Genomic DNA, 27,015 nt, shown 5'->3' on the forward strand with positions numbered 1-27,015 from the left:
ATTAATAAAACAACTTTTTTGAAAGTATAAAGGTGTATACATTGTCTCCTTCAAACCTGGAAAAAAAGTTACATCATAGCCACTGCAAAATATGTATATAATGTTATGGCTAAGGTTCCAACACTCTATAGAGCCTTTTCAGCTAGGTTCCAAATTGTTTTCCCCATTTAAGTACTTGAGAGCAGCTGGTAACTATCAAGTGAACGTCATTCACTCTGGTAATAATTTTGTTGATTACATTTGAGAAAGCTAACTATAGCTATAACAACAATGAAAGCACCATAATGTAACGATAGCTTACAATGTTAGCTAGGTTAAACTAGCTACATCTTCAAAAATTGGCGCCTCTGTAGCCATCTAACGGTAGCTAGGTTAGCCAATTACAAATTAAGTCATTACAGAGCATCATAAACACTGGGTCAATACTGTGAGTCATTGTTGATTTTTATCTATGAAAATACAAGGTTACCTTCTTGTTTCTAGTGTAGCTTTTGCAAGTCTTATTGAAATTCAAGGACGGTCTTGACTGTTTTTGGAGCTGCAATTGCAAGGACCCAATGACTGTATATATGAAGGAAGGACATTGGCCAATAAGAATTGAGATATCTGAGTGCAGCCAGCTGGGAAAATTATCATTTTTACATTCAGCCCAAGAGCACAACAGCCACTTTGGCCACAGCATTAAGGCCACATAAGGGGGTGGGAAATTCGAGGCCTGGTCCTCACTGACCATCCCTCACCATTTTTCCTATGGACAGCAGATGATTCCTGTGAATTGATTTCACTTCGCCAGTGCCTTTCTCTAGTTGTAGACGGGTAGATCAGGAATATTGGTGACCACAACATGTGGTTCAGGTTTCCATCTGTTGGAGAGATTGGTCCTCCCCAGTTTCGGATCAGCACTCTGTCATCCACCTGGAGGTCCTGCATCCCCGCTGGTCATACAGCCGTTTATTTCTGAGGTGGTCTATGGGCAATCAGGCCTCCCTCCCAAACATCAAGAAGTATGGTGGAAATCCGGTGGCATAATTTTTCATTCAGTTGTACGCATGGACTTGACCTTCTGACTCCTATTAGCATTGATAGAGGAGTCCAGTGTTCCCAACATGTTGAGGAGTGTTCTGTTGAAGCACTCTGGCTGAGGATCATCTTGGGGGTGGTACGGTCTTGGGATTCGTCGGCGCAGTCCGGAACTTCTTGATTCCCAGCATGTTCATTGAGGAGTCTGCTCTTGAAGTCTCAGCCTTGGCTAGAGTGAACCCCGGACAGAAATTCCTAAGGATCCACAAACAACTCATAGAGGACTTGGGCCACAGTGGCAGCCTTCTGGTCTCTTGTGGGAGATATGGGCGTATTCTGTTCAGTAGAACCCATCTTTCACCAGAGTTGTTGTTCTATCAATGTGCATATGCCCCATTTCATCAGGCAGTGGGGGCAGAACCAGGGTAAGGTATTTTTCATGCAGCACCCAGTACACTACTTCCCCTTTCAGTACAGGGGGAGATTAAGGTAGTTCCTCTGTACTGAGCTGTTGGGTGCTTGGTGGAGGAGTGCCATCTGAAATCCAGGGTCACTGTTGTGCTTGAATGAGGTCTGCCCTCCTTCTTGGGCACCTGGAGTTTGGCGGTACCCCAAGTAAGTTTGCCACACATGCTGGCAGGTCTTCCTCATGCAACTTCTGACACACTGTGGTGACTTCCTTGGCCGGTACAGACAACTTGTCTTCAGGGCTGGGTAGTGAATTGGTTCACTTTGAAACGGCATCAGCGTTAATGTTGATCTTGCCCGGGTGGTACTGGAGACTGAATTTGTAGTTGGCAAGGCTGGCCAACCACCTGTGCCCAGTGGAATTGAGTTTGGCTGTGGTCAAGATGTAGGTGAGGGGATTGTTGTCAGTACAAGTAACAAAACTGGCCCTGGCATTTCTAACACACCTCCCCATTTTTTTCTTCCCTCAAGGCATCTATTTAGCCAGATAATTTTGAGTAAAAAAACCAAGTTGGACAGCCCATCTGGCATTTGCCAAAATGGTGGATGTCCAGTCCACCCCTGCCAGAGCCAAAAATTCCAACCAAAGAACCAGACACCTCTTCTCAGACTCAGCATTGTCAATCCTTGAAATGGTGTATTGATCAGGATAGTCCGTTTGTTCAAGGTTCTGTAGTTCACACACATCCTTATGGCTCCATGTCTTTCTGGCCACTACAATAGGAGAGACAGAGACTTTGTGACAGAAATTATTCCAGTCACCAACAGCTCCTTCAGGTTCCTTCTCACATCCTCAATGTTCACTAGTGCAAGCCTTTGAGATCTCTCTCTGAAAGGCCTAGAGTCTGAAAGCCAGATGCTATGGATCACATCCTTGGCTAGTGATAGGGGAATCCCCAAATCTAAAATCATGGGGTTCACGGCAGGCTGAGACACTAAGGATGGAGGTGTGGAGGAGGTCAGAGGTTCAATGGTTAATACCTTGGCCAAAACTGTATTTTTGCCAGTACTATTTCCTTCTTGGTAGCATTACATACTCTGATAGACAGCACAACGTCACTTCAGTGAACGAACAACCCCCCGGGCAATGTTTCTTCTTCTGTGGCCCCACACTGCAGGGAATGTATACATCAGAGTCAGTTGAAATAGTTGAAGCCTCTGGCCCCACCCACTTGACTTCACCAAGCTGGATCATCATACAGTCCCGGTTTCTGATGTAGGCCATGGAAAACATAGGGTGGATGGTCAGTACGTTGCCGTGGTCTCTTCACACAGCTGGCTCAGGCACTGATGGGATGGGAACCCCGTCCTGGCATTTGGTCTCTGGACCCCAGCTACGTCCTCAGGGAATTCTAACTCAATGACCACATAGCCACAAGAAGGGCAACTACTGTCACTGAGTCCCCATATTGCTAAACCCTCTACAGGCTTCCAGGCAAGTGCCCCAAGTGTGCTTGGAATCAGTCCTAAAAAAAATATAGTAACTTAGGAGCCACTATCTCACGAGACTATGATTACTATGGCTATGACAAATGACTAAAATGTAAATGTAAAAATAACTACCCATTGATTTGAACTAGAACGACAGTAGCTGGCCCGACAAGCCCCTGGGGTAGCGGAGCTGAATAAGTCAAACTGGGAAAGGCCTTCAAGGTGGAGCTGTTTTCTACAGTGGGGGCCACAGTCTGCTCAGTTACTGTGCCTCATTGGCATTTCCTGATGGTATCCACACACTGTGTATTCATGGATGTGAAGGGAAGCCAGGCTTCCCCAAAAAATTGACCCAAGAAAAAAATACATCAAATAATTTATCTTTCGTCCCTCTGTGTTTTCATAAGAGGCTGATTGTATCTCACCGGAGAAAGCGAAACAGCGCCCCTCTATCTGATGCTGTCTGGTCATAAAGAGTATAACATTGTTTTGCCTCCCGTAGCATTGAGCGCAAGGGAAGCCAGCGAGCATTTGGCTTCTCTTGATTTAAGAGATAAAAGCATGTACTGTATGACAAAGTCATAGACCGTTTCATCAACATGAAAGAAAGGGAGGATGGCATTGGAGTTTCTCTACAAGTAGGGCGAGTCAACATGTAGGACAGCCACATATTTAGCTTACATTGATTGGCCTAAATGGTTTTTGGCATATTTTAGTTGTCACTGTATTAGACTAAGCAATAAGTGATTTGATGATGTTGAAATGGTGCTGGAATAGGAGTCAGCTCCTGTTTTCTTTGCGACATGTGGTAACTCTGGTTTTAAATCAATAGTTGTCTGAAAATGTTGGAAACATTTACTTGCTTGACCATGCAGTAGGTTGTTAACTGTTTGTGGACTTCATTGGACAGCGGTTGCTTTCCGGTTTCGTGATGAAGCTTATTCTACCACTGTCTTCTTATTGTCTCTGCCTTAGGCCTAAATATCACGGTCGCAAGGCAAATGTACTAACAGGTTATAGAGCAAACAATGCAATTACGGCATTTTTTTTTTGTCTTGGGTTCCCCAGTGATTTTACCCACGCACACCTACTGTCCACATCTGTCTGCAACAGTTGAAGTTGTTGACTGAGTGTGGCCTATTCCTGTCTCTTACCACTCTCTGTTGTGGGATAAGGCCGGCTGTGCTCCGGTGACTCTTGCTACTCTGCTGTTTGTTTTGACTGAGGAGTGAGATCATCCCCAATTGTAGATCCCGTAGCTGATCCTCCATAGTATAGGTTTTTATACTCACCCTTCCTTCTGAGACTGGTGGGGACCCAGTGTTAATTTACATTTGAGTTATTTTGCAAATGTGGGTTAATAGGGGGCAAAAAAAAATACAAATTACAAATCAAATCAAATGTTATTGGTCACGTACACATGGTTAGCAGATATTAATGTGAGTGTTACGAAATGCTTGTGCTTCTAGTTCTGACAGTGCAGTAATATCTAGCAAGTAATCCAACAACTACCTAATACACACAAATCTAAAGGGGTGAACGAGAATATGTACATATAAGTATATGGATGAGCGATGGCCGAGGCGGCATAGGCAAGCTGCAGTAGATGGTATAAAATGCAGTATATACACATGTGATATGAGCAATGTAAGATATGTAAACATTATTTAAAGTAACTAGTGATCCATTTATTAAAGTGTCCAGTGATTGGGTCTCAATGTAGGCAGCAGCCTCTCTGAGTTAGTGATTGCTGTTTAGCAGTCTGATGGCCTTGAAATAGAAGCTGTTTTTCAGTCTCTTGGTTCCAGCTTTGATGCACCTGTACTGACCTTGTCTTCTGGGTGATAAGGAGGGCAGGTAGTTTGCCCCTGGTGATGCGTTGTGCAGACCGCACCACCCTCTGGAGAGCCTTGCGGTTGAGGGCAGTGCAGTTGCCGTACCAGGCTTGTGCATCTGTAAAAGTTTGTCAGGGTTTGGGTGACAAGCCAAATTTCTTCAACCTCCTAAAGTTGAAGAGGCGCTGTTGTGCCTTCTTCACCACACTGTCTGTGATGTGAACTTAAAAAACTTTCCACCTTCTCCACTGCTGTCCCTTCGATGTGGATAGGGGGGTGCTCCCTCTGCTGTTTCCTGAAGTCCACGATCATCTCCTTTTGTTTTGTTGACGTTGAGTGAGAGGTTGTTTTCCTGACACCACAATCCGATTGCCCTCACCTCCTCCCTGTAGGCTGTCTCGTCATTGTTGGTGATCAGGCCCACTACTGTTGTGTCATTTGCAAACTTGATGATTGAGTTGGAGGTGTGCATGGCCACACAGTCGTGGGCGAATAGGAGAGGGCTGAGCACACACCCTTGTGGGTCCCCAGTGTTGAGAGGCAGCGAAGTGGAGATGTTGTTTCCTACCTTCACCACCTGGGGGCGACCCGTCAAAGTCCAGGAACCAATTGCACAGGGCGCGGTTGAGACCCAGGGCCTCCAGCTTGATGATGAGCTTGGAGGGTACTATAGTGTTGAATGCTGACCTATTGTCAATGAACAGCATTCTTATTTTTGTCCAGATGGAATAGGGCAGTGTGCAGTGTGGATCTGTTGGGGTGGTATGAAAACTGAAGTGGTTCTAGGCTGTCCGGTATTTTGGCTGTGATATGATCCTTGACTAGCCTCTCAAAGCACTTCATGTATCTTGTTACAAAATACAGTACATTGGATTGTAGTTCAGGTCAGTGAAATACAAATTACAAAACTCAAAAGTAATCAAAATACGTGTAAACAGAAATACTTCCCATCTCTACATACACACAGTTATGTTGTCCGGTTGTTGACTCAACACAAACCCATCTTGTACAGCTGGTTTAGAAGGGGCTGTTGCAGGGGGTAGTTGGTATATATTACTGTAAGTGTTCCTAGAATGATCTTTACCTCCTTTCCTCCTCTGTTTGAGCAGGATGATGTTTATCTTACCAGACACTGATCTCAGAACAGTTATGTGTCTCCTTCCTTCAATGGTTAAGGGCTCTGTCCCAAATGGCACCCATTCCCTGTATAGTGCACTGCTTTTGACCAAAGTCCCATGGGCCTGTTTTTGGATCCATGTTTACAGGCAGCTGCAGCCCATTTGGGATACAGACTCTTTCTCTCTGCTGGGTTTAAACCCATCTCTCAGTCAGACCACCCTAAACCAATCAAAAGTCACTCTAATCATTTTAAAATCAATCAAAAGTATTGCTGGCCCACACAACCAAATCAGTGTGCCCCGGTCAAGTGTTTCAAAGCCCCTCCCCTCTCTCCCTGTGGTGTCGTTGCAGGTGATAATGGATGACTGTCATTTCTGGCACCTCTCTGCACACACAGCACAAACACTCACAGACACGCTTGCACATTGGACTCGTCACACACACACTCTCTGATGGTCCTGCTGTTTCACACACACACTCTCTGTATCACTGTTCCACACTCACACACATGGCTGGTGTCATGCTCTGGGTTACTCTACTCCATCTACTCTTTCTTTCAGGTGAGTGGTTGTTATCCTTTTTGAAGCCTGGGGAGCACTCTCACATACACTGTAGTAAAACAAATATGCGACCAGCTGCAATAGAATTGTGAGTTTGCTCAACATTTGGGCATATAGCTGAACCAACACACATTCTCAAGTTGAATTTTAGGTTGAGTGAACATACAATTCTACATGAGAATTTATTCTACCTTATTTTCCCAGTGTGCCTTGCCTTTAGAGTGAATTGTAGTTACCACCCATGACTGTATTTGCTAGCTACAGAGACATGGTTGTTATATTCAATGACCTTCAGTTCTGTAGCCTTTTCCAAAATAAGTGTTCAAGTGAATATATTATCATTAAATTAAACTCTTTATGATAATATATGATATATGTGCCACACTGTATCGTAATCAGTCAGAGTTGATATGGCTAATTTGTGTTTGTCAAAATGTAGATTTTTCGCTGTTTGTTTTGTTAATACCAGATGAAACCCCCAATGTATTTCATAATCTGAATGTTTTATTGCCAAATTCAGAGTATAGATATTAATCTGATGAAACATAGCAACGGAGTACTTTTACATCAGTTTGGTGGAAGCTAACTTGTAACATCACATCAGGCTCAATTCCGAAATCATTAATAAATTGAAAACTAGCTAGCTATATACTTTGAATCAAACTGCAATAGGCTATTTAACAGCATGATTTCCCTGTTTGCTCAATCAAAGCCACTGTAGCGCATCATCCACGGGAAAATAAAACAGTTTACCTCAGGCTACACTCTCTCTCCACTCTTCAGATCTGTCAAAAGCCCGTCACTGTCACTACTGCCTACACCTTGGCTAGTTGAGCTTTTTACTGCATCGATGGTAAATTTGTGCTGGAAGCTGGTTCAGACGATCAGTATCGTCAAGTTATTGGCACCTGAGCCAGAGAGCATTTCCATCAGCAACTCCACAGACTAAACAGACACTGACGAGCCCCTCGAGGAGGCAACCGACGAACACCAGCCATTAATGGTGGATCCGTCAATTACGGAATACAGTATGTCAGTGATCCTAGGCAGGAAATTGAAAAGGCTTGTGAGTTCAGGTGCACTTGCAAGTCCAATGAAGGGAAGCCCTGGTGTTTGCTTTTTACCCCCAAGGAGATGGTCAAGAGACCTGACCAGATGTATTATCTCACCAATGGTAAGTGTTTGCCATTCAACTATTAGTCAAGTTTCGTTGACTGTGAGTGAGTAATCTGTCATTTTATTTTACCTTTATTTAACTAGGCAAGTCAGTTAAAAACAAATTCTTATTTTCTATGACGTATTATGTGTGTGTGATGAGGCACAAGTAGAGTGACTAGCTAGCTAACGTATTAATGCCAAGTGTGTGTATGTGTAAGAGTGAATATGTGGCATGGGAGAGAGGGATAGAGCAAGAAGTGGGGGATGTAGCTAATAACTTATGGGTCCTGTGTGTGTGTGTGTGTGTGTGTGTGTGTGTTCACACATGCATTTCAATGAGTGCAGGTTATGTGTAGTTGTATTGGCTGGAACAGATTATGACGATGACTGAAAAACATCTAGTGCTCATTGGCAAGATCGCTGGTTCCATGAACCTCTGCAAGGATTCAGTCATGTCGAAAAGGAGCAAACCAAAAAGAAACAAAACATCAGAGGACATCATATTTCCTTGATAGTGAGCAAATCTGCAGAGAAACAATCAAGTTCCTACAAGTGCACCTTTTCTTTAAGATTAATACAACTTTGTTTTCTGTTTATTATTGGGGATGCAACAGTGTTCATGATGTATTTAAGAAAGAATAAGTAGTAGGCTGTATCATGAATAGAAAAAAAAGAGCTGAGAAAATATTGTGCCTTTTCAGCACATGTTTTAAATAATGTGTTTTCTAGTTGAATAATTTTGACTGATAAAGCTCTACAATTAACATGGTGTGGCGGTCATCGGACAATCAGAGAATCTTCCACTATGTCGACAACTTCGCCGATGTCACTCCTAGGACGGATCCCTGGATTTAAGAGGGCAGACATTTGGGTGCTACTGACATTTGAAACCAAGTCCTCTGTAATCAAATGGATTTATAAATCTCTTTTTACATCAGCAAATGTCACAAAGTGCTTATACAGAATCCAACCTAAAATCCCAAAGAGCAAGCAATGCAGATGTAGAAGCACGGTCGGTTGGAACAACTTCCTAGAAAGGCAGGAACCTACAGAGGAACCAGGCTCTAAGGGGTGGCCAGTCTTCTTCTGGCTGTGCCAGGTGAAGATTATACGAGTACATGGCCATTAAGGCCAAATTGTTCTTCAAGATTTTCAAACATTTATAGATGACCAGCAGGGTCAAATAATAATCACAGTGGTTGTAGTGGGTACAACAGTTCAGCACCTCAAGAGTAAATGTCAGTTGGCTTTACATAGCCGAGCTTTCAGAGGTCAAGATAGCAGATGCGGTAGAGAGCGAGAGAGAGAGGGTTGAGAAGATCAGGTCTGGGACAAGGTAGCATGTCCAGTGAACAGGTCAGGGTTCCATAGCCACAGGCAGAACAGTTGAAACTAGCATGTCAAGTGAACAGGTCAGGGTTCCATAGCCACAGGAAGAACAGCAGAAACTAGATCAGCAGCATGACCAGGTGGACTAGGGAAGGGGACAGCCAGGAGTTGTCAGGCCAGGTAGTCCGGAGGCATGTTCCTAGGGCTCAGGTCCACCAGGAGGAGAGTGAGAGGGAGCATACTTACGATCACACAGGACACCAGATAAGACAGGAGAATTACACAAGATAGGACAGACTGACCCTAGCTCCCCGGCACACAGACTATTGCATCCTGGAGACAGGGGTGGTTGGGGGACACTGTGGCCCAGTCCGACGATGTGCCAACCAGGCAGGATATAGCCCCAGCCACACCACTAGAGGGATATCGACAGTTGAAGTCAGAAGTTTACATACACCTTAGCCAAATACATTTAAACTCAGTTTCATAATTCCTGACATTTAATCCTAGTAAACATTTTCTGTCTTAGGTCAGTTAGGATCACCACTTTATTTTAAGAATGTGAAATGTCAAAATAATAGGAGAGAGATTTATTTCAGCTTTTATTTCTTTCATCATATTCCCAGTGGGTCAGAAGTTTACATACACTCAATTAGTATTGCCTGTAAATTGTTTAACTTGTGTCAAATGTTCCGGGCAGCTTTCAACAATTTCCCCACAATAAGTTGGGTGAATTTTGGCCCATTCCTCCTGACAGAGCTGGTGTAACCGAGTCAGGTTTGTAGGCCTCCTTGCTCACCCACTGATGTTCTATAGGATTGATGTCAGGGCTTTGTTGTCCTTAAGCCATTTTGCCACAACTTTGGAAGTATACTTGGGGTCATTATCCATTTGGAATACCCATTTGCGACCAAGCTTTAACTTCCAGATTGATGTCTTGAGATGTTGCTTCAATATATCCACTTAATTTTGCATCTTCACGATGCCATCTATTTAGTGAAGTGCACCAGTCCCTCCTGCAGCAAAGCATCATTTAAAAAAAAAACGTTTTGGTGAGGCAATAACAGATGGAATGCAAGTGAGTGACGCAGCATAGAAAAGGTGCCAACAAGTCACATACTCAAGACAACCAGAAGAGGGCGCCATTGCCCGGCACAAATCCACTAGACAAATATGGAAGGAGATCAAAATGTGCTATTTGTCAAAGCACTTACCATTGGGTTAAAGACTGTCCTCATAAAAATGAACAAGTTAAACTAACAGAGGAAAATGTAAACACAGAGAAAGAGCAGTGTAACATTACACTGTTTTCAAACAAATCTGCTTCTGATACTGAGATCTTTATAGTTGAATCCTTAGGATCTGATATGATTGATACAGCGTGTGGTGCAAAATGGCTTGATAGCTAACTAAATATGAAAGAAGTACAAAATATGATTGACACACCAAGCAACAGAGCTTTCAAATTTGGAGATGGGAGAATCGTCCATTCTACCAAGAGAGTTAAGATACCAGCAAAAATTGGTCAGAGTAAGTGTCACATTGAAACAGAGGTGGTCCCTACAAATATCCCCTTACTGTTAAGCAAAACTTCCCTCAAGAAGGAAGGGGCTGTACTAGACATAAAAAATGACAAGGCAGTGATATTTAAGCAATCAGTGACCCTTGAATTTACGACCTCAGGCCACTATTGTGTAAACATGTTAGAGAAAAACATCACACAGAGTCCATGTAAAAATTAGATTCTGACAGTCACAGAGAACATGAACACAAAGGAAATTACCAGAACTGGCACAACTTCCAGTACTCTAAACCAGCTACACTTTCTGGTAAAACAGGGTCATCTGACCTGTCACTTGTAGATAATCTCAAAATTGAACCAATGGAAAATTGAGAAAAACAGAATGACATTCAAAATGATGATGTACTTGAAAAAAGGAACGTGTCATTTGAGATGACCTAGATGAGCTCAGTAATTGGAGGAAAAATTGAGTGTTTGAGGAAGTCAAAGACATTGGCCAAAAATGTGTCTCAACAAGGTGGATGTTTACCCTTGAATAATCCTTAACTGGAATAGTGCCAAAAACATGTCTAGTGGCTAGAGGTTTTGAGGAGTTGGCTGCTAAAGAACTCCCAAAAGACTCACCTACATGTGCCTCAGAGTCTCTCAGATTGCTTTTTTACCTTCATTCCATAGACATCAAATCTGCATTTTTGCAGGGAACAGAGCTGTCAAGGGACATTCACATCTGACCTCCGCCCGAAGCTAAGAGCGAAGGAACACTGGAAACTAAAAAAAGGTGTGTGTATGGACTGGCAGATGCATCACTCTACTGGTACAACAAAGTCAAGGCAACAATGCTGAGTACAGGTGGAAACATGTCACAAGTGGATGCTGCAGTCTTCTATTGGCTTGATCAAGACTGCAATGTGACTGGAGTACTTGCCTGTCATGTTGATGACTTCATCTGGGGGGGCTCACAGACATTTGCCACAACTGTGATTCCACACCTCAAAGTTGTTTTCCAGGTCGGCCGTGAGGAGCATGATCATTTTTGTTACGTTGGTAAAGAGTTTATAACAGTTGATGGAACAATACTGATGCAACAGGAGAGCTAATATCAAGAATCTTCAAGAGCTGTACAAAGGAATTCCCCTATCTGTGGAATTGAAGCTGATCAATTGAGGTCAAATTCTATGGGTTGCTAGACAGAGTAGACCTGATGTAATGTTTGATTGCTGCAACTTAGCATCCAACACAAAACACGCCACTGTACAAACCATTCATGAGGCAAACAAAGTTGTTCGTAAACTGAAATCACAACAAGTCACTAAAGTTTCAGCATGTTGGAAAAGATGACTCTCCGAAACTAATTGTCTTCAGTGATGCTTCCCCATGGAACCTTACAGATGGAGGCACACAAGGTGGACATCTAATCATGTTAATGGGGGGAGGAAGATTCTCACCTCTCTGTTGGCAGTCAAAAAGGATCAGAAAGGTTGTCCAAAGCACACTTACTGGAGAAACACTTGCAATGCTATCTTTCTTGCTGTTTAGAGAGCTTACCACTGGTGAGACAAAACGGCACATTCTACCTGTAGTTTGTGTCACTGACAACTACTCCTTAGTTGATGCTGTGAAGTCAACCAAGTCTGCCACAGAGAAAAGTCTGTCGAGATTAGCAGCATCAAGGAACTTATTCAAACACAGAGAATCCAGCGGATTCTGTGGTCGACCACAAAGGAACAGCTTGCTGAATGTCTGACTAAAAAGGGAGCATCCAGTCTTGTGCTCCTACAGGCACTCAGTAATGCAAAGTGGCAGCTTGAGTAATACAAATTAAAACTGTCACACAACCCATTTGTAATGGGGGACTTGAATAATACTTGGACATTTAATTATGTTGATGTTTTATTTTGTCTTTAATTATCCCTATATTTCTGTTATTAGTGCGCCTGCGCAGCAGTCTCGTTGTTGATGAACCTGGCCTGCGTGCAATAGCAAACATGTAGTGTGCTAATACAGTTTAGTAAAATAGAAATGAAAGGTGTCTCATTATGATAAGTGGTGAAATAAGTATAGCCAGTTACAATTGTAATGGCCTAGCAGATAATAAGAAAAGACTATCAATATTTACCTGGCTAAAAGAGAAGGAATATGATATCCATTGTTTACAGGAAACCCATTCAACAATTTTAGATGAAGTTTTGTGGAGAAAGAACTGGGGGTGCGAAATATATTTCTCCCATGGGCAAAGAAATTCAAAAGGGGTGATGGTTTTAATTAACAGTAATTTTGATCCAAATGTGCAAATTGTCCAAACAGATTATCAAGGTAGATGGGACAATAAACAGATATGGCTTATTAACCTATACGGTCCGAATAATGATGATCCAAGCTTCTTTGAAAATATATATAAGAATTTATCAACTCTACAAGCAACACTAGACTCTATTATTATGGTGGGAGATTTTAATACGGTCTTAAATACCTCTATGGACCAGAAAGGAAATCACACTACAAACTATCACCCTCAGTCACTTAAGGAAATGAATGTCATGGATATATTGGAATTAGTGGATATATGGAGACTTAAATACACTGACTTAGTGAGATATACATGGCGGAGGCTTAATCAAGCTAGTCGTCTTGACTACTTTATGACATTCTCTCTGGCACCAAAAGTTTAAAAAGTATTGATAGGGGACAGAATGCGGTCGGGTCATCACATAATTGGCATATATATTACTCTTACAGAATTTCCACGTGGGCGAGGATATTGGAAATTGAATCAAAGCCTACTAGATGATAAATTGTTTAGAACTAGGACAGAATAATTTATAACAGACTTTTTCAGACATAACATAGGTACAGCAGATCCCAATATTGTATGGGACACTTTTAAGTGTGCCTTTAGAGGCTATGCAATTCAGTACTCATCTATAAAACAAAAGCAATTTAGATCAAAAGAGTCCATATTAACAAAGGAAATTGAAGGACTAACAGTGCAGTTAGATAGCAATAAAAATGGTACCATAGAGGCACAGAATAAGTTGGAGGAAAAACAAAAAGAAATGGAGGAACTTATTCAAGAAAGATCCAGTGTAATAGATTATAAAAATAAAGCGAACTGGATGGAATATGGGGAAAAATGCACCAAATTCTTTTTCAATCTTCAATATAGAAATGCTACCAACATTTTTTTATTAAAACTTGTTACAAATGATGGAGTCACGCATGATTCACCAAATTATATTTTGAAAGAGACCGTAAAGTACTTTAAGAATATGTTTTCGTTTCAGGCATATTAGCATGTTTTAATCACTCCTATATGGTAGATTATCAGACATGCAACAAGAAGGTCTGATATCATTATTTACTGAAACAGGACCCAAGTGGTGTATATATAAAGATCCATTCCATTTAAAAAATTGGAGACCTCTTACACTTCAGTGTTGTGATGCAAAAATCTTAGCAAAATGGCGCATAGAATTTAAAAAAGGATTGTCAGATATTATTCATCCTAATCAGACAGGTTTTTTACATGGACGATACATTGGAGATTATATAAGACAAGTACTGGAAACGATAGAATACTATGAAATATCGAGGACACCAGGTCTGGTTTTCATAGCTGATTTTGAAAAGGCTTTTCATAAAGTATGACTGGAGTTTATATATAAATGCCTAGAATATTTCAATTTTGGGGAATCTATTATAAAATAGGTTATGTCTAGTAACCATAGGCGTAAAATAGTAAATAATGGCTACATCTCAAGTTTTAAACTATCTAGAGTAAAACAAGGTTGTCCACTATCGGCATATCTATTTATTATTGCTATCGGAATGTTAGCTGTTAAGATTAGATCAAACAATAATATTAAGGGATTAGAACTCCGTGGCTTAAAAACTAAGCTGTCATTGTACGCTGATGATTCATGTTTTCTTTTAAATCCAAAATTAGAGTCTCTCCATGGCCTCAGAGGATCTAGATACTTTTGCTATTCTCTCCGGATTAAAACCTAATTATGATAAGTATTGGATCACAAAAAAAATGCTAATTTTACATTACCATGTAGTTTACCAATAAAATGGTCTGATGGAGATGTAGACATACTCGGTATACAAATCCCAAAAGAAAGAAATGATCTCACTCCAATACATTTTTATAGAAAGTTAGCAAAAATAGATAAGATCTTGCTACCATGGAAAGGAAAATACCTGTCTATTGGTGGAAAAATCACCTTGATTAACTCTTTAGTCATATCGCAATTTACCTATTTGCTTATGGTTTTGCCTACACCTAGTGACCTGCTTTTTAAATTATATGAACATAAAATATTCACATTTATTTGGAATGGCAGATAAAATTAAAAACTTATATAACGAAAAAATTATATAAAGAATATGAATTCGGAGGGCAGAAATGATTAAATATTAAAGCATTAGACCTCTCACTAAAGGCTTCAGTCATAGAAAAGTAATACTTAAATCCAAACTGGTTCTCTAGTAAATTGGTACGAATGTCTCATCCTATGTTCAAGAAGGGCCTTTTTCCCTTCATTCAGATTACACCTGCCCACTTTCGGTTGTTTGAAAAGGAATGAATCTCCAAAATATCTTTCTTTTTTAAACAAGCCTTAGAAAGTTGGTTGCAATTTCAGTTTAATCAACCTGAAAAGATACACATATTTTGGTTAAATTCAAATAAACTAATTGATAAAAGAAATGGTATTTTTTAAATACATTTTTAAAAAAGTATACTTTTTGTGAATGATATCATAAAAAGGACTGGTGGAGTTCACACACATGCAGCTAACACAGACATATGGACATGTCTGCTCTACCCAAAATTACAACCAATTAATTGCAGCATTACCACAAAAATGGAAGAAGCAAGTAGAAGGGGAAACAAGTAAGGAACTTGTATGTCGGCCCTGTATTAAAGAACATAAATGGTTAAAGAAAAGTGTGATAAATAAAAACATATACCAATTTAATGTAAGGACCAAAAAACTGGCAGCTGTGCCATATAAATTGCAAAATAGTTGGGAAGAGATTTTTGATCTACCCATTCAATGGCACATGGTTTATGAATTGATACGCAAAACGCCGGATTCAAAACTTTGAATTTTTCAATTTAAATTACTATACAATACTATACAACTAATATAATGTTATATATATATATATATATATATATATATATATATATATATGGGAGATACAATCTTCCCAGCTCTGCAGATTCTGCTGTGAGTAGACAGAGTCATTAGATCATTTATTTTGGTATTGTCCATAAGTAGCTCGTTTTTGGTCACAGGTCCAGCAATGGCTGAAGAATTGCAACATTTGCCTAGAACTAACGCTGCAGATAGCAATACTGGGTGATTTGAAAAGCCATAGTCAATAAATAATATAATTATTTTAGCAAAAATGTTTATTTTTAATTTGTAGAAGCTATGAGAATAGAAAGGTTCAATTATTTTGTGAAGCATCACAGCACAGTTGAAAAATATATGGCAGGTGTTGAGAGATTGAATGGAGCTGAAGGGTGGGACTAATACCAAGATAAACCATACGGGGTCTGTAAAATAGCACAGTTACAAATAGAAATCAAACTGGATGGACATCAGATATAGAGGAAGGACTAAAAACAAACAAAAAATATCTTGTAAAATGTGTATAAGATGTATAAATTGAAGGTAAAGGCCGAAGTGTTTATTAGTTTACTCCAATTGAGGGATCGATGGTAGGGTTTGCGGGGAATAATAATAAACGTATATTCTTTAAAAAAGTATTTATGTCTATATGCGTGTATGGATATATATATTTACCCCAAAAATATATGGGGGATTGGAAATGATGCAGACAATTACATTGATGGAAGCAACATTCTTCCTGCAATAATAAGCTGATCCACCCCTTTAAAAAAAATACAGTTTAGTAAATGATGTTAAACTGGAACCTTGTCGTTTTGCATTAAGAGCACAGACGCTGTATCATGCTTTCCTACACTTAAATTGCCCTTGTATAATGATTGAGTTTGAATCCAAGCTGCAATGACAAGGCATAATGTAATTGAGCTTTTTTGTTCAGGAGGTCCTGCAAATCCATGTCCAGATAAAGCATCCGGGGTGACAAAGTTAAAAAGTTCTGTGAGGACAAAACTAAGATCTTGGTAAACAGAGTTTGATTAAATGGTTAAGAGTAAAAAGTGAAAGTTTGACATGTAGCCAAGAACAGAGACAACACGGAAGTGCATTGTGTCACCATGTTGTGTTTTCCTAAATCTTGATACTTAAATTTGTATCAAACGTTCAACATCTCAAGCCAGGGGACGAGCAGCAAAGACTCTAACCGGACACATTCGCTACCGGGCCGCACGGAAAGGATAAATATTTTTGTTTTTGAATCAGTAAAATACAATAATTAAACACAATTATAGGCTATTTGTGCAGTAATTACATTGCACCAAGTTCAGTCTGTTTGTCCTTTTCTCACCACTCTAAATATCTCTGTCACGCCTACAACAGTTTATAGATTTTGAACTTGAGTAATGCGAGTTCATCACGGTCTGCGTGGGATGTGTTGCCCGCCAACTTTGCACTAGCCAATCTGTCACTTCAGGGGAGAATGACAACTGTCTTTAAATTGGCAGGTAAAGTGGCTGCATTCAAAGCCAAACTGGAACTGTGGGGTCGGCGAGTGGACAGGGGCATATTTGACATGTTCCAAACATTAGCAGGGATTTTGGGAGAGACAGACTGGGCTGTCTCCCAGCTGGTGCGCGATCACCTAGCTTCGTTGTCAACGGAGTTCGAGCGCTACTTACTAACTGCCAAAAAACCCACGAAGTGCGAAGGAATGGATCCGCGACCCATTTGTGAATGCCCCAGGTGAATCATCCATGTCCGTACAGGAAGAAGATCAATTGACGGTAGCCTTAAAAGTATGTTTGCAATAACTTCCTCTCTGCCGACCTTCTGGATTAAAATCGAGGCTGAATATCTTGAGATAGCCACAAAAGCACTGAAAATGTCCAGTAGACTATAAATAAATCTCTTTGCCAAAATGTGTCACCTCTCCCATGTCTTATTCTATTAGCAGTTTATTGCTTGTCTACATTTCACTCATTCCTGTATGTTTTAATATAACACACGCACATTAATTATTAATTTTGGTTGCCTACGTGAAGTTTGTTCTATAGAAAGTATTTGACTCTAGCCACAAAATTAGAAGGGGGGTGATTTCGGCAAAGCCATTTTCTTGCCTGCAGAATAACAAAAAAATCCAGAAAAACGTTATTTAAATTTGTACCTTTATTTTACTAGGCAAGTCAGTTAAGAACAAATTCTTATTTTCAATGACTGCCTAGGAACAGTGGGTTAACTGCCTGTTCAGGGGCAGAACAACAGATTTTGTACCTTGTCAGCTCGGGGATTTGAACTTACAACCTTTTGGTTACTAGTCCAATGCTCCAGCCACTAGGCTACCCTGCCATTATGAATTGATTCCAAGCTCTCCACCATGGCCAAGACGAAAGAGCTCTCCAAGGATGTCAGGGACAAGATTGTAGATCTACACAAGGCTGGAATGGGCTACAAGACCATCGCCAAGCAGCTTGGTGAGAAGGTGACAACACTTGGTGCGATTATTCGCAAATAGAAGAAACACAAAAGAACTGTCAATCTCCCTCGGCCTGGGGCTCCATGCAAGATCTCACCTCGTGGAGTTGCAATGATCATGAGAACGGTGAGGAATCAGCCCAGAACTACACGGGAGGATCTTGTCAATGATCTCAAGGCAGCTGGGACCGTAGTCACCAAGAAAACAATTGGTAACACACTACGCCGTGAAGGATAGATATCCTGCAACACCCGCAAGGTCCCCCTGCTCAAGAAAGCACATATACATGCCCATCAATGATTCAGAGGACAATTGGGTGAAAATGTTGTGGTAAGATGAGACCAAAATGGAGCTCTTATGCATCAACTCGCCGTGTTTGGAGGAGGAGGAATGCTGCCTATGACCCCAAGAACACCATCCCCACCGTCAAACATGGAGGTGAAAATATTATGCTTTGGGGGTGTTTTTCTGCTAAGGGGACAGGACAACTTCACCGCGTCAAAGGGACGATGGATGGGGCCATGTACCATCAAATCTTGGGTGAGAACCTCCTTCCATCAGCCAGGGCATTGAAAATGGGTCGTGGATGGGTAATCCAGCATGACAATGACCCAAAACACACGGCCAAGGTAACAAAGGAGTAGCTCAAGAAGAAGCACATTAAGGTCCTGGAGTGGCCTAGCCAGTCTTCAGACCTTAATCCCATAGAAAATCTGTGGAGGGAGCTGAAGGCTCGAGTTACCAAACGTCAGCCTCGAAACCTTAATGACTTGGAGAAGATCTGCAAAGAGGACTGGGACAAATTCCCTCCTGAGATGTGTGCAAACCTGTTGGCCAACTACAAGAAATGTCTGACCTCTGTGATTGCCACCAAGTATTAAGTAATGTTTTGCAGAGGGATCAAACACTTATTTCCCTCATTAAAATGAAAATCAATTTATAACATTTTTGATATGCGTTGTAGTGTCTTAACACTTAGTACTTATTTATGTAATAAGAAAGACTCTGAATACAAGCAATTGAACTGGAGCTTCACATTTACTCAAACGAGTTAGTACCAGAATAACATAGAACAAGACTGCGCATGACCAAGGGTGCTCCATCCTTAAAGGGGACATCAGTAATTAACAGAACATAACATGCGTTTTTCTGGAATTGTTTTGTTATTCTATCTCACTGTTCAGATAAACCTACCATTAAAATTATAGACTGATCAATTCTTTGTCAGTGGGCAAACTAATAATTTTTTCCCTCACTGTATATGTTAATAAAAGTACAGCATTTTTAAACACTTTAGTGCTTACAATACAGAGATTAATAATAGAGGGGAATCTGAGAATGCAATGATTCCAACAGGTTGTGAGTTGAAGTAATCAAATCTGGAGCTGACAAGGCTCTGACGGGGCATCGCTGGATGGTGTGGAGGAAGAAACAGAACATTTAGGTTAGGGCTGGAATGTAAATTACATGTGGTCTCAGATGATCTAACATCTGAGAATGGGCAGGCATTCCCTTGGATGAAGAGCATCTCCGTCTTGCTGATTATGTGCTGTCATCCAGGTGGAAATATCACCTGCATATCGGATGTAGGAAAAGCGATAAATTGAGTGTTCGGGGAATATGTACGTGTGTATATATATCATCTTGGAATATTAAAATATATATTTCAATTATTACGTTTTGTGGTTGAAGGAGGTTGATAGGGATGGTGGAGGTGCCCTATTGAGGAGGGGATTCTTCATGAAGGCACATTCAGTCAGTTTTGTTTATTATATTATTACACTTTTTTTCTATAACAGTTTACTGTGATTATGGATATGCCCTCACGTTGACTTATATATTTGAACTTACCTTTTCACCCAGAGTACATTTTATTTATTTATTATTACTACTGTACCTACATTCTTAAAAACTAAAACAGAAAAAGTATTTTAAAAATGTAGTAAAAGCACGATGGGATGGGGGATTGAGGGATGAGTAGAGAGAACAGTAGAGGGATTCTAATCCTGTGGCACGCATCAGAGGGCATGATAGGTCACCAAAATGATTCTGAAGTGTGCAAGAGGCAAGAAAATGGCCTTACCGAGATCCCCCCCCTTCTAATTTCATTAATTTTGTGGCTAGAGTCAAATACTTTCCATAGGATAGGCAACCGAAATTAATAATTAAGTATGTGTGTTATATTAAACAGAGGGAGTAAAATGTAGGCATCCAATAAACATTTAAAAACAAATACTAGTCAAATACGACATGGGAGAGATGACACATTTTGGCAAAAATATTTATTTATAGACTAATATATTTGAAACAAATAGCCAAACTGCAGACATTACTAGGACCTCCCCCGCGATCAAACAGACATACAAAATAAAATGAAACGCAGCCTAACTTGATCAGAAATCTCAACTAGCAAGCAAGTCGCAGCAATGAGTAATTGAGTGTGTGCACATTCACGCGAAGAGGGGGCTTTTTGGCACAACACTGAGAAACAAGCTCAGGGCTCCCACTGATTCAGCGACATGGTGAGTTGCAATGTTTTTATAATATCATCATGTTAGACCTAGTTAGAAATGTTATGAAAAAGAGGCTATACTAAACTTATAGGCCTAAAATATTCAGATCGTGTCGTGACACCACCCCCCCCCCCCCCCCGCTGTTGGCCAGTCCGGGGAAAACATTGTTTATATGAGACCGGTCAGTGGTGCAGAAAAGGTTGGGGACCGATGCTCTAACCAAAGCCCACATGAAACGGATCCAAAGAGACTATCAGTCCTTACTCTGGTGATGTGTGTGAGGTCATATTTTCTTTAACATTTCTCATTTTAGTTGCTGCTTAGAGAGACCAGATCTTACTCTGACCCTTTTTAGCTCTTTTCAGATATCGTTTACTCTGTGTGACTGTCACAAAAATGCAGGTCCTGGGTGTGTGAGAGGGTTGCTTGGGCACATCTACATACTGTATGCTGTACCCAGGGATGTGTTAGATGGAGAAAAAAAATGTTTGAGCGTAGCCTGTACACTTTGTGACATTTATCCAAATGTAATTTGAAAACTAAGGGCCACAACCATAATATGTGCACGCGTTTGTGACACGTGCACACATCATGGCATGAACATGTGCAGTGTGAGACTGTTTCTCTGTCGTGTATATGCGTATACATGTGTGGACGCACGTGCACATGATAAAACAAGTGAATTTAGCCAATCCATTCTGTTTGTATGTGTGAGCGTGTACATGTGCACGACAAGGGTGCACGACAAGGATGCAGACAGACACTGGGTGAGCGTGAGAGAAAGAAGAACAATCTGGGCACTCCTGTCAATGGATTTCATGCATTGTAATGAGCAAAATGTCTTAAAAAGTAACAGCAAACCTTGACTGCGTTTAAAAAAAAAACATGGTCGGTGACACTTAGCATGTAATGGAACATAACTCATTTGGAGTAGAGAGATCATGTTGGTCTCATTAGAAAGCTAACATTCTCTTTCCAGCACTGTATGAACATGTATTTTTGGGTCAATGTGACTGATTATGGTAGAGCAAGTCACATACAGTACCAGTCAAGAGTTTGGACACACCTACTCATTCAAAGGCTTTTCTTTATTTTTACTATTTTCTACATTGTAGAATAATAGTGAAGATATCAAAACTAGGGAATCATGTATTAACCAACAAATCTGACAGAGAGGTGGCTATTAGTAAACGAGTAAAGAAAATTGTCAGCGTTCAATCAAACCTTGATCATGGACATGTTCTCGGGCGGTTGTACTTATGTTCAATCTTAATACCTGAACATGTAAGTCTCTGCTCCTATAGGTACGGTGTCACCTGAGAGGGTGTGTAGTTATCAGGATGTTCTGGACCACCTGAACCTGACCAGAGGAAACGATGTGTTCACCTCCACGCGGCCCGTGCTCGACCACACACACCCAACCATGGTGCACCTGGATGTCTACCTATACGCTATCCTCGCCGTGGTCAGTGTGTGTGTTTGTGTGTGTGGAGGGGGAGGTACGTATGTGCGTGTTATCTGGTGATATTCACATGGTGTGTGTGTGTGTGTTTCTAGATTGAGAAGTCCCAGACCTTTGTTCCCTTCATCTGGATACAACTGGTGAGTTCTTTTTTTTCCCCCACTGTTGTTTTCCACTGATCCACATGCACCTGCTTCTCATGTCCTCTCCTCCCTCCAGACCTGGAATAATGAGCGGATCTGGTGGGATCCTAGTCAGTTCTGTGGAATATCCAGGGTCTCCGTTCCCAAAGAGATGTTGTGGATACCAGACCTCTTAATCTATGAGATGTGAGTAACAAAAGCACTCACGCGCATACTCTCCATTCGCCATTAAAGTGGTCAATACAGTAGGCTATCAGCGCATTACCCACCACCCATTTCAGCTGGAGGCAGTTTACATTTTTATTATTTTTATTGGGTCATAAGGGCACTACAATCATAAAAATGTAATTGCACTTTTGCCCCCTTTTTTTCTATTACACACCCTCCCACCCATTCCAAACATACAGTTGAAGTCGGAAGTTTACATACACTTAGGTTGGAGTCATTAAAACTCGTTTTTCAACCACCCACACATTTCTTGTTAACAAACTGAAGTTTTGGCAAGTTGGTTAGGACATCTACTTTGTGCATGACACAAGTAATTATTCCAACAATTGTTTACAGACAGATTATTTCACTTATAATTCACTGTATCACAATTCCAGTGTGTCAGAAGTTTACATACACTAAGTTGACTGTGCCTTTAAACAGCTTGGAAAATTCCAGAAAATGATGTCATCATTTGAGTCAATTGGAGGTGTGGATGTATTTCAAGGCCTACTTTGTAATCATGGGAAAATCAACTGCAACTGCACATGGGGACAATGATCGTACTTTTGAATGTCCTCTGGTCTGATGAAACAAAAATAACTGTTTGACCATAATTACAATCGTTATGTTTGGAGGAAAAAGGGGGAGGCTTGCAAGCCGAAGAACACCATCCCAACTGTGACTCACAGGGGTGGCAGCATCATGTTGTGGGGGTGCTTTGCTGCAGGAGGGTGCACTTCACAAAATAGATGGCATCATGAGGTAGGAAAATTATGTAGATATATTGAAGCAACATCTCAAGATATCTGTCAGGAAGTTAATGCTTGGTCGCAAATGGGTCTTTCAAATAGACAATGACCCTAAGCATACTTCCAAAGTTGTGGCAAAATGGCTTAAGGACAACAAAGTCAAGGTACTGGAGTGGCCACCACAAAGCACTGACCTCAATCCTATAGAAAATTTGTGGGCAAGCAAGGAGGACTACGAACCTGACTCGGTTACACCAGCTCTGTCAGGAGGAATGGGCCAACATTCAAACTTATTGTGGGAAGCTTGTGGAAGGCTACCCGAAAAGTTTTATCCAAATTAAACAATTTAAAGGCAATGTTGCCAAATACTAATTGAGTGCATGTAAACTTCTGACCCACTGGGAATGTGAACGAAGAAAGAAATCACTCCACTATTATTCTGACATTTCACATTCTTAAAATAAAGTGGTGATCCTAACTGCCCTAAAACAGGGAATTTTTACTAGGATTAAACGTATTTGGCTTAGGTATATGTAAACTTCAACTGTACCCATGGCGGCCCCACCCTGTCCACCCCCACAATTTTTTTTTTTTCGAATTCAAAGTAAACAACACACAAGGCAAAGTAATTTGCCAATACAACACCATCAAGTAAGCATTTTACATCACATTCAACAGTTGAGAGATTTCTGAGGCTGCTACTTTCCATGTTTCCAGAGTGCTAGGAATGGCTTTATTCATATGGAGAGTGCATAACTCCAACATAATTACGTCCTGAAAGTATGCTAGCCATTGCCTTATATTAAGTTAATGTGGTGGCAACCAGTGCTGAACAACAAGTTCTTTGACAGCAGTCAACCCAGACAAAATCTACGCACTTTCCTATTCAGCTGCATGCATGTATCATCGTTAAGAAACAATGTAATTGGTTGAAGGGGTACAGTTTTATCACTCATGTCAAAGAGAATATACAACACTTTCCTCCAGAACTCATAAACCTCTGGATAATCCCATATCATATGTTTGTATGGTTACATAGGTCACAGTACGGGCTTTGAGCCTGTTTTGCATCTATGACAAAAGTTTCAAATGAATTAATTGATGGTTTTGGTTCTTTGATGAGTGAAATATATTCTCTGGCAGTTTGCTTGTTTAAAACACTTAACTTTGGGAAAACTGGGCGTTTTGCCTTAAATTGTGATGCATGTTTTTACCTCGCTTCAAAGTAGCCACGCCAAAATCCTACCAGAAACATAGAGGAATGTAAATACCTCCTTTGCCATTGAAACCAGCTTTTCTCCCTGTTCTATTGGTTTTAATATCAACTTTCCTTCATTGTCCACAAGCTAAAAGCACAATCCTGTAATCAACCCATTCTGTTTGTTGCATCTTTAGATTTACCCTCTTTCTAAGTTTCTAACTGAGATTTTCATCTGTCACATGAACCGCTCACATCAGGTGCGCTCTTAGAACAGTGTTTTCTCACAATTTGCTTTTTGGCAAATGTTTGAAAATGGTTTTAGCCTACATTGGCATCTTTATTACAGTAGTTTGTATGTTCAATAATATAGCCTCCTGGCTGAGATGATAGGCTTGCTGCTGTCATATTTCAGACAGAGAATAGTATATTCAATAGGGAAGATAAATAACAGAGTGCGCACCTAACAAGGCTACTTTTCTAATGAGACACCTTGTAGTTCTTCCAATTACTTGCTAATTTTTCAAAAAGCAAGCCTGAAACACTTTCTAAAGACTTGACATCTAGTGGAAGCCATAGGAACTGCAATTTGGGTCCTATCCATTTGTATTTCCTGTAGGCTAGCACTGAAATGGCCTGTGACCTAAAAAATAATAATTCTCGGATGGATTTTTGCTTGCCATATAAGTTCATTATTTTAACAGTTTTAGAAACTTCCGAGTGTTGTCTATCCAATGCTACCCAGTATATGCATATCCTAGCTTCTGGGCCTGAGTAACAGGCAGTTTACTTTGGGCACGTCAGTCATCTGAAATTCCGAACAAAAACCGTCTCCAAAACAGGTTAACAATTGTGGTTACTACATGATTCCATGTGTGTTATTTCATAGTTGGGATGTCTTCACTATTATTCTACAATGTAGAAAAACTTTTTAATGAGTAGGTGTGTCCATACTTTTGACTGGTACTGTACGTGTGTGTGTTTGTTGTTTCAGGATAGAGAAGGACAATGGCCCTCACAGCCCATACCTGTATGTGTCCCATGATGGGATCGTCTTAATAGAGGACGAAATGAAGGTGGTCAGCACCTGTAAGATGGACGTCCACAAGTTCCCCTTTGACACACAGAGATGTAACATCACATTCAGCTCCGCCATACACATCGGTGAGTGTTAGGTTTGAATTTTTTCCTGGTATTTTACAAAATGTTCCATCCTGGGAATAAATCCCTTTTCTCCCGGGTAACTAAGTATTTCCCGCCAAAACCGGAAGTGACATTCAAAAGCATATAAATAGGCCTGTGCGGATTTGATTCGAGCTTTGATCAGGCATTCAAGCCTGATGCTACCTGAGCCATACATTTAAAACATTTTATGAGCCCTTGCTCTTCTATCAAACTACCCGTATTTAACTTTCAGTAAACAAGAGCTTGCATCCATCTTTGAATATTGGTATAAGAAATGTTAAAACAATAATGTCCAGTAAACTAATCTAGTCTCGCTTTTCCTGCATGGGACTTCAAGAGCTAATGAGCATTTTTTAAGAAAAGAGGCTAGTGGAGTACAGGTGCGTGCGTATTGCGCAATAGAATCTAGAACAGGATTATCTATTTTGGATGCAATTTGAATGGAGTTGAGAGAGAGTGTGTGTGCTCGCGCGTGGACTGATTTAAGCAATGATATTCCAGTGACAGGCTGTTTTAAAACTTATATATTTGGAAAAATAAAAATAAGGTAACCCCCCGAAAGCCAGATTGGGATGGGTAAATTAGACACACATTGTCTTTATATTACTGTAGCATAGGCTATGCTATAGCAAGTGCAGGCCTACCTGTCAAAGAAAGTTACCATGAGATAATAGGTCTAGATAAAATCAAATCACATTTTATTTGTCACAAGTGTAGACCTTCAAGTGAAGTGCTTACTTACAAGCTCTTAACCAACAATGCAGTTCAAGAAAGAGTGATGAAAATATTTACTTAATAAACTTAAGTAAAAAATAACAATAACAAGGCTGTATACAGGGGGTACTGGTACCAAGTCAATGTGCGGGGCTTGAGGTTAGTCAGGGTAATTTGTACATGTAGGTAGGGGTAAAGTGACTATGCATAGATAATAAACAGCGAGTAGCAGCACTGTAAAAACAAAAGGGGGGGGGGGGGGGGGGTCAATGCATTGTGTACATGCATTGTGAACTGCGCTCCATACTGAGATTGGATGCCTGTCCTCAACCCTAGTGAGTGTAAGGTGTATAGGCAGAAGGCGGGGTGTATATCCTAAACAAACTGAGGTTTAGTGCAATTGGAGTGCAACTAGTGCATCTGCTCTCATCAAACCGTCATATGTATACACACACACACCTGTGTGCATGCACAACACACGTTTGAGTGGCTCTTCTCTTCCCTTTGTCTATTCCCATCTTCCTCTCACTCCTCTCCTTCCCTCAGTGACAGATATACAGCTCATTCCTTTCTCTAACTCGTCCCGGGTCACCCAGGCTTCTCGTGAAGTCATGCAAACGCAGGGAGAGTGGGAGTTCCTGGACATGACTGTCTCCAGGGGCAAACTAATCTTAGATCGCGAGTGGGACCAGATCTCATACACTGTACGTCTCACGCACACAAAAAGATACACACACTTCATATATAGCTGGATCTATGACCAGGCCCGACATTACTATGCCACATTTGAC

General features: G+C 40.8%; 1 protein-coding gene across 1 annotated transcript in view; it reads left to right on the forward strand.

Moving 5' to 3' along the window:
- The first annotated feature begins 1,209 nt into the window (after positions 1-1,209).
- The window catches only part of LOC115143701 (5-hydroxytryptamine receptor 3A-like), a 29,585-nt gene continuing 3,779 nt past the window's right edge, over positions 1,210-27,015 (forward strand). The window contains exons 1-6 of the mRNA XM_065000704.1: positions 1,210-1,336; positions 21,868-22,028; positions 22,121-22,165; positions 22,245-22,354; positions 25,320-25,489; positions 26,771-26,928. Of these exons, the coding sequence (XP_064856776.1) occupies positions 1,210-1,336; positions 21,868-22,028; positions 22,121-22,165; positions 22,245-22,354; positions 25,320-25,489; positions 26,771-26,928 (771 nt within the window). The remainder of the gene's footprint in view (positions 1,337-21,867; positions 22,029-22,120; positions 22,166-22,244; positions 22,355-25,319; positions 25,490-26,770; positions 26,929-27,015) is intronic.

Source organism: Oncorhynchus nerka, linkage group LG15, assembly GCF_034236695.1.
Source record: "Oncorhynchus nerka isolate Pitt River linkage group LG15, Oner_Uvic_2.0, whole genome shotgun sequence".
In the NCBI taxonomy this organism is placed as follows: domain Eukaryota; kingdom Metazoa; phylum Chordata; class Actinopteri; order Salmoniformes; family Salmonidae; genus Oncorhynchus; species Oncorhynchus nerka.